At 31.1% G+C, this 9,586-nt stretch overlaps 1 protein-coding gene across 1 annotated transcript; it reads left to right on the top strand.

Annotated features, from left to right (window-relative positions):
* Positions 1-495: 495 nt before the first annotated feature.
* On the top strand, positions 496-2,913 carry LOC111614402 (1-phosphatidylinositol phosphodiesterase-like). The gene is made up of 2 exons (XM_023355768.1): positions 496-631; positions 697-2,913. The coding sequence occupies exon 2, from the start codon at positions 709-711 to the stop codon at positions 1,522-1,524; it is 816 nt and encodes a 271-aa protein (XP_023211536.1). The 5' UTR covers positions 496-631; positions 697-708; the 3' UTR covers positions 1,525-2,913.
* Positions 2,914-9,586: the final 6,673 nt, after the last annotated feature.

The raw sequence follows: 9,586 nt of genomic DNA, 5'->3' as shown, positions 1-9,586 counted from the left end.
ATAGTGAAGGAGATATCACAAAAATATGTAACATCACAAGAGAATTGGTGCATAGGCATATTTGTCCTGTAAGCCTAAACAGTATAAATACAAATAAGATGTGAATAAAATGTATCCAGGAAACAGAAAAGTAATATAGACCTACACTAGAGTTTGTCCTATTTAGGCTTTCCTCCTATTCATTCTTTTTTTAAATGATGGGACACAGGAAGTCCTCAAAAAATAAACATTGTGTATGCATGTGTTGTATAACAAAATAAATGTTCTTAAAATAATCATAGGTGTGTGATGCTCTAAGAAAAAAGTGAGCCAGAAAAAAAAAAGAGTTTATAATATTGATATTCAACAATGACCAATGATTGACTACCATTTATTTCAATGCCTGGTCATTGTAGACTGTATTAGACTGTAAACAGCATGATGTCTGGTGAAAGATGTGAATATTTAATATTTAAAGTACAAAATGAAGAATGCATTAGTAGTTCCGACTGGAACTATCTCGACACTAGGTGTGGAACCGTTCCTAGTAGTTCCGAATCCCGAACGATACCGAAATACGAAAACGAAACTAACTTGTAAGCTTATTCAAATACTGTATAGTTTAAGAGATCAATAATTACATTAAAAATTGGTAAGTATGATATTTTTGTGAAGTATATTAACTAGATTTAATATTCAAATTATTGATATATTTAGAGACGAACGGAAATGACAACTACAGATCATTATAATACTTCATATGATCCGGATATAAAGAATGATCGATCACGTTGGATGTCCCAGATTCCAGACGACAAAAGCTTGGCTGATATATCAATAGCAGGCTCTCACGGATCTGTAGTTTATTACGGAGGTGACGCTTATCAATGTCAAACATTTCCTATTAAAAAACAATTCCAGGCCGGTATACGCTTCTTAGACGTTAATTGTAAATGTGAAGAAGAAAAACTTTATATCTATCAAAGAAAAGTCAACCAGAGAACAAGTTTCTCAGATGTTTTATGTAGTATTTTCGGTTTTTTGAACGATAACGATAGTGAATGCATTATCTTAAATGTAACACCAGATGGAGACGAAAATATCGAAAACTGGAATAATCTGTTACATTCTTATATAAATGCATTCGGAAAAGAAAAATTTTGGCTTAATGATAGTATACCAAAAATGAAAATGGTCAGGGGTAAAATTGTCTTACTGAAACCATTTGTTAATGCAGAAATAGGAATAGGAAATAGTCATGTGGAGTTATTCCAAAAAGAAAATGTTCCTACTATATTTTCTGTTGCTTCTACCTGGGAGGATATAAATCGCCACTTAAAATCTATAGAAAACAATCCTAATAAGTTGTTTGTTACTTATTGTTGTGGACATAGTTGGTTTGCCTATCCATATTCTGTGGCCAATACTTTAAATCAAAATCTTCTGAAATTTTTGGAATATCAAGAGTTAAGATCCTGGGGAATTATTGCATTGGATTATCCAGGATTAGAATTGATAGAAGAAATCATTAACAGTAATGATTAAACTTTTTATTGCATACATACAAATTAAATTCTAACTTTAAGTGTCTTCATAAACATATGAAAAGTTTACTTGTTATATCTATTGCAGATCTATAGTACTTGATCATAATTAATTTAATATTTAACACAACAATTAACACCTAAATGCTAATTCCAGCACTGAATGAACAAAAAATTTTTATGCTCAAACATTTTTTATTTGATATATTTAATATAAATATTAAATTAGATATTTGGAAACATTAAAAGATTTTAAATATTTGATTTTACAATTAACAATGAAAATTAATTTTATATATTGGTCAATACAATTCAGGAGTCACAAGTCAATTTCCATATGATCTGCTGGATTTCTAATTATTAAATTTATTAAGAGAAGGCAGTTTAACTGCCTGCTTACTTTTAAGCCAAATTGCTTTGTTTCTGATCATTAAAATAGCCATAAGTCAATAATGTGAAGATACAAAATTGTATAAATAACTGGTCATTCACATTTGTGCATTGTATAAGGCAATGACAATGAATAGACAGAATAAGGATGTCAATCAGATCTCTGACGGGCAATATTGGCAATGTATTAAAACAACAACACTCCATTGCTGCTTGGGCAAAAATGTGAACTGTTGTGGCAACCACTGCACTCCATGTAATGTAATTTTATATTGTTTTTGTTACTTTTGTTCCTGTTCTGTTCTTTAAAGTATAGGTTATAGTAGTGAAAAATGGAAGAAAAGTTTTATACTGAGTTTTACAAATTAGTGAGTGAGAAAAGAGAATAAGTTTATTCAAAGTGAACTTATTCGCTTTTCTCTTCTCCACGAATTTTCCAAAATGAATATGTCAAAAAATTGTAGTGGTAAGGATAACAAAAGAAATATTAAAGATACCTGGCCAAAAAAGTACTCAATTATTAATACATTACAGATTGTTTATGAAATATGATGTGCTGGTTTTCAATGGCAGAATGAGCCTCATCAAACAATAAACTTTAATTCAGATAAAATAATTTATTATATTAAAAATGAAGAACTGTTTGATATTCTTTCAAAAATACACAATGAAATCAGTTATGGTGGAAGAAACAGAATAGTGAAGGAGATATCACAAAAATATGTAACATCACAAGAGAATTGGTGCATAGGCATATTTGTCCTGTAAGCCTAAACAGTATAAATACAAATAAGATGTGAATAAAATGTATCCAGGAAACAGAAAAGTAATATAGACCTACACTAGAGTTTGTCCTATTTAGGCTTTCCTCCTATTCATTCTTTTTTTAAATGATGGGACACAGGAAGTCCTCAAAAAATAAACATTGTGTATGCATGTGTTGTATAACAAAATAAATGTTCTTAAAATAATCATAGGTGTGTGATGCTCTAAGAAAAAAGTGAGCCAGAAAAAAAAAAAGAGTTCATAATATTGATATTCAACAATGACCAATGATTGACTACCATTTATTTCAATGCCTGGTCATTGTAGACTGTATTAGACTGTAAACAGCATGATGTCTGGTGAAAGATGTGAATATTTAATGTGTTTGAGCAATGATATGAATGTTTCATCAAAGATATCATTGTCATGTTACTACTTTGGCCATTTATGTAAGTGAATGGAATTTCACATTAGTTTATATTTCACATTTTGACAACAACAAATACAACAATAACAAAAAATCTGCTTTATTGTTATATTTTTAAAGGAATTGGAATTGTTTCTCATTAGATACTTCTTGAATACATTTTTCTTTCCTCCCTGCCCTATGGACATTAATTAAATTAAGAGGGATCTTTTTCCAGATCCATCATGGGTTTGGTCAGACCCACAGTTTGAGTAACTGGGTTGTTAGGGATGCACATCCCAATATATCTGGGACAGATCATCCATGAAAAATTCCTAAAGTTCTTCTCTCAGATTTGATCCTGGGTCTCCAGAGTGGCACACTGACACTTTTAATACCTTAACCATTCAGCCAGCTTTTGAATACTTAACACTGAAATGATTATTTCATATTACATCTGTGTATGTATTTGTAATACAAAAATTTCTGTTTTGCTTTTGTGTAATAGATATGTATACACTTTAATAGTTTGATAAAAATTTTGAAATATTTCTATTTTTATATCTAATTAAAATAAAATCATCATTGATAACTGAAATATTCAGAAAATTACTATATAATATTGTATATATATATAAACTGTTTGAGACCAAAATTATTAGTTTTTTAAAATTTTTGTTGCTGTTTTATGTTTCTTTTTGTTTTTATTTCTTATTTTCTACTTGCAACCCAAAGTCAATCACACACTGATCAGCCAATGGAATGCAGAGCCCAACCAATCAGCAGATGCTAAATGATTAGAAGATAATAAAAGACAAAAGACTCACAGGTCTGGAAAAAGAGAAGAAGAAAGAGGAAAAAAGAGAGAAAACGAAGGAATGCAAAAGTAGAAGTGTTCTAGGTCTGGATTGCTATCCATCTAGACCAGGGGTGTCCAACCTTTTTGTTTCTCTGGGCCGCATTGGAAGAAGTCAAGGAGTTTTGGGCCACAAGTATATATTATATATACTTCTAGCTCAATATACAAGTATATTTAAGGATTAACACGTCTAGATCAGGGGTGTCCAANTAAAAAGAAATTTTTCGAAAAATTCCCCCCACGGGGAAAGTGTTATAAATTTATAATAGATACATTTTGAGCCACAACAACGCGTGGCGGGGTCTGCTAGTTTTTAAATATATAAATTTTGATGTGCTGCGGGGCCCCTTCAAGCACAGGGCCCGATTGGCACATATCGCTCCAATTGCCTTAAATCAGGCCCTGATTTGAAGTCTAAGGCTAATGACAGCCTTAGACCCATGAAGCTTGAAAGACATCTGGAAACAGTTCATGAAGATTATGTACACAAGGATCATAAGTTTTTGTTTGAAAAGAGATGGAATTGAAACAGCAGAAGATTGTAATGTCAAAAGAAGCTATAGTATTGCAGAAAGCATTGAAATATTCTTATGTATTGGCTATAAAAATTGCTAAATGTAAGAAATCACAAACTATTGCTGAGAATTTGTTACTTACAGCAGCATGTAAGAAATTACATGCTGAATTACATACTTACAGCAGCATGTAAGAAATTAAATGTAAGAAATTACAAACTATTCCACTGTCAAATAATACAAACAGTATTATTTGACAGTGGAATAGTTTGTAATGCCTTAACAACATTTCTCATGGCAAATCAATGACTTGGCTATAGATTTGAAAAGAGTTAATTTAACAAGTAAAAGAAAGCCAAATACTGTATTTGTGTTACAACTCACAAGTCAGTGAATCAACCAATATTTCATCACAGGCTCAGCTTATTTGTTATTTGTTATATTTCCTTCCATAGCATATATGGAAAGAAATATAAGAGATAAGTTAATGTTTTGTAAAATGATCCCAATGTCAGGTGAACACACATTCATTTACTTGTCTATTTTTTTTTTTTTTTTTTTTTGTTGTTTAAGCACTATAACATATATTAATATATTGTCAATTAACAATATAGTTAATATACTTTTTAATTTTGGAAAATTAAATCTAGTTAGTGTAAAATTAAGTTAATTTTGTTTTTATTTACATTGAATTGCTTAGTAAATTTTAAAAAATTCAATGTAAATAAATCATTAACCATTAACAAATGTTTTGTTTTATTAATAATATGTTTGAGAATAATTATTTCACTTTTAATAACTGAATTCATAAATAAAGATATAGAAAAAATTATATGAATCATTGTTTATTAGTGAAATCATCATATCATATTGAAATTATAATGTGGCTATATTGACCAATAAACTACATCAACCTCAGCAGAATAATTCAAAATCATTCCATAAACACATTTCTGGCTGCTGGGATTTGTTTTATTTAGCTAACATTTTCAGCCTAGTCTAATAAAAATTGCAGTGTGAGGATGGCCTATTAGACTAGACTGAAAACATTAGCTAAATAAAAGTGAACCCAAGCAGCCAAAAAGGTGTTTATAGAATGAATTTGGATATATTGAAAATATATTATTGGACTGCAAATCTTCAGGGAAGGTATGCAATACTATTCAGTGTTTGACTGATGAATGAGTGTATGCGGATAAAAACAGACACTCCTCCAAACACAATGTGATAGTCCTCCACAAGCACATGATGTTTTTCCATCACTCTCTAATATGTTTTCTATCATCGCACAAATAACATTTGTTGGAACTGTTGCCATATATTATACTTAATTAATCTACCTATTAAACTAAACCAATTGTCTTGATATTTAGAATGCACTGCTATTTGAAGAGAAATATGAGTAATGAAGAATCTGCAAACCAAAGTGAATCTAGTAATAGTAGCAGGATTACTACTGACAACCCAAGTATAGCCACTGATAAAGGAAAACAAAAAAATGCAGGCAATATGACACAAGTTATACCAAGTTTGGATTTTCTTGTTTTCATAGCAAATCTGGCATTCAACAGCCCCAGTGTATCATTTGAAGCAGGGCCGAATGCAATAGGTGCGAGGCCCAATTGAATTTTTTTTTGCAGGACCCCACAAACTCTAAATAACAAAATTAATTAACAGTTAATTTACATATTGAAATATAGATTTTAAATAGTTATTTAAAACAAAATCCAATTATAAAAATCAAGTCATGAACCATAAGGTAGACAAATTTCTACATTAAAAAACCTGTACCAAATATAAAAACAACTACATTTTATTGAATATAAACATACGTAGATATGTTTTAGTATTTCTATAATTTTAAATGAATATAACTACATAAATTTTTGCCATGAAAAATCTTCTATGTTGATGAATGAATATAACTGAATTTTATCTATACTAATATTATAAAGAGGTAATGTTCGTAAGTTTGTTTGCAGCAGGTAATCTCTGAAACTACTCATCCGATTTCAAAAATTCTTTCACCAATATTTAGAATGGAACCTCAGGGTGGACATAGGCTGTATATTATTCCATTAAACATTCATATAAATTAAAATATATAATCTAGGTTAAGGCTTTTATGTCTACAGATAGCACTACGAGTACGACGTCCTAAGTTTGCTTTTCTGTGAGGCATTATGCTTTTCTGTGAAAATGAACTAAAGCAGATTATCTTCTATCTATTTATATAAATAAAAATGTAATGTTTGTTTGTTCCTACTGATTCCTTTGAAATTTTGACACAATGCTGCATTCGAATACGCAGGTGTTTTTATATAATATACATGTCGAAATTTAACCCCACTGAAGGGAGATGATTAGGATTAAGGCTTACGGTAAAGAACTCTCCTTCTATTTGTACTATTTTAGATGCGGGTTTTTGCGTTTTTAATTGCGTTTTAATAGAGTACGTCAACAGAATGTACACTAAGAAGAAATTTTTCAATATTCCCCCGCGGGGGAGAGAGACAGGATTAAGGCTTACCGTGAAGAACTTGGCTTCTATTATACTATTTTAGATGCGGGTTTTTGCGTTTTTGATTGCGTTTTAATAGGGTACGTCAAGAGAATGTACACTAAAAAGAAATTTTTCGAAAAATTCCCCCCACGGGGAAAGTGTTATAAATTTATAATAGATACATTTTGAGCCACAACAACGCGTGGCGGGGTCTGCTAGTTTTTAAATATATAAATTTTGATGTGCTGCGGGGCCCCTTCAAGCACAGGGCCCGATTGGCACATATCGCTCCAATTGCCTTAAATCAGGCCCTGATTTGAAGTCTAAGGCTAATGACAGCCTTAGACCCATGAAGCTTGAAAGACATCTGGAAACAGTTCATGAAGATTATGTACACAAGGATCATAAGTTTTTGTTTGAAAAGAGATGGAATTGAAACAGCAGAAGATTGTAATGTCAAAAGAAGCTATAGTATTGCAGAAAGCATTGAAATATTCTTATGTATTGGCTATAAAAATTGCTAAATGTAAGAAATCACAAACTATTGCTGAGAATTTGTTACTTACAGCAGCATGTAAGAAATTACATGCTGAATTACATACTTACAGCAGCATGTAAGAAATTAAATGTAAGAAATTACAAACTATTCCACTGTCAAATAATACAAACAGTATTATTTGACAGTGGAATAGTTTGTAATGCCTTAACAACATTTCTCATGGCAAATCAATGACTTGGCTATAGATTTGAAAAGAGTTAATTTAACAAGTAAAAGAAAGCCAAATACTGTATTTGTGTTACAACTCACAAGTCAGTGAATCAACCAATATTTCATCACAGGCTCAGCTTATTTGTTATTTGTTATATTTCCTTCCATAGCATATATGGAAAGAAATATAAGAGATAAGTTAATGTTTTGTAAAATGATCCCAATGTCAGGTGAACACACATTCATTTACTTGTCTATTTTTTTTTTTTTTTTGTTGTTTAAGCACTATAAAGCCTAGTGGTCGATTAATTGCACTTTATAGTGCTTAAACAACAAAAACGTATATCAACATGGTTTCTGATTGGGGAAAAAGTATTTGTCTATGTTAAAGACTTGACTTGGATTGATTGTATAGGTTTACGCACTGATGGCACTGCAGCTATGAGGTATGATGGAAGAATAGGGGCCTGTAACTCCAGTGAAAGCCATAACTCTGGCAGTAAAATGGATTCATTGTATGATACATTGTGATGCTTTGACTGCCAAAAAATGCAGTCAATTATACCTGGTATTCTTATGGATGCTGCTTAAGATTGTTAATTACATCAAATCTCAGCCAATACAGACTCGTTGCTTTACTTAACTTTTGTGAAGAAATTAGATCTGAACATGAGAATCTGCTTTTTCACTGTGAAGTCAGGCTGTTGCATGGAAAGTTCTACAGCATCTTTTCATGATAAATTTAGAATTTTTCTGCTTGGGAAAAAGGAATTAGTAGAACTTATGTGTAATGTTGAATTTTTAGCAATACTGGCCTATTTGGCAGACATTTTTGAAAAACTAAACAGTTTGAATGTGTCACTGAAAGGAAAAACTCATATATTTCAGATACACAAGACAAAATTAAAGGCTTTGTGAAGAAGCTAAATGTTTGAAAAGTTCATATTAACTGTGGGGTTACTGAAATGTTTCATTGCTTACAAAATTCATAGCAGAGGAAGCTGATAATAGCTCTATTATAAATTCTGTTATAAAAAGTGACAGTGAGTGATATTCCAGAATTAATCAAGCATGGTTGGTCAAGAGCAATTACTTGAACTTTTGAGCAACAAGATACTAAAAATAGTCTTTTGCAAAATTTCACTTCCAGAATTTTGGCTTCAATTTGGAGTGAGTGTATAGAAATTACAAAAAGTGCTCTGGAAGGGCTCCTTCAATTTCCAATGAGTGCCTGTGCAAAGCTTGGATTTTCAGCAATGGCTACAGTTAAAATGAAGTACAGAAATATGCTTAATGTGCAGAATGACCTGCATGTAGGACTGACAGAGTTAGAACTAAACATCAAATTCAAAACAAGCTGAAATTTCACACTGATGTTTACAGTTTATGAAAATATGCAAAGAATTTTTAAAATTTACATTATTATAACTTTATTCAGAAGGAATAAACTCCTGGTTGTACACATATTACCCATTTTTACTCATGGAAAGTGTATAGATAGGTATAACTGTATTTTTGTTTCATATTTCCAGTCAAGCCTTACTGGTATCATCTAATTTGTAATAAAAGAAAATAAATACTGAATACACAGCAATAAACACTTGTGTGTATGCTGGGGAGACGCCATTGCATGCAAACCCCAATAGGGGAAGAATCTATATATATAACCCATTCAACGGGTGTCTGTCCGCCTAACCATTTGATAACGGACACTAGAGGTGCCCTTATCATGTGTCATATTTCAAACATTCAAATTAACAATTTTAATTATTATTATTCATTTGGCCCATAAATTATTATTTGGTCAATATAACAATATAAATAAATCAGTATATTTGTAATAGGAATTTATTATTTCAGGGGCTTTTATCTCGCGAAGGGTCGTGAGTAGGGGTATGGTTCCTTTGACTTTATTG

This window comes from Centruroides sculpturatus, unplaced genomic scaffold, assembly GCF_000671375.1.
Source record: "Centruroides sculpturatus isolate CEXI.00-Female unplaced genomic scaffold, Cexi_2.0 scaffold2022, whole genome shotgun sequence".
Lineage (NCBI taxonomy): Eukaryota > Metazoa > Arthropoda > Arachnida > Scorpiones > Buthidae > Centruroides > Centruroides sculpturatus.
Note: the sequence above shows the minus strand (reverse complement) of the source record. Positions and strands in the feature narration are given on the sequence as shown.

Excerpts from the sequence above, each read along its gene's own strand:
- LOC111614402 (XM_023355768.1), top strand. The coding sequence starts at position 709 with ATGACAACTACAGATCATTATAATACTTCATATGATCCGGATATAAAG.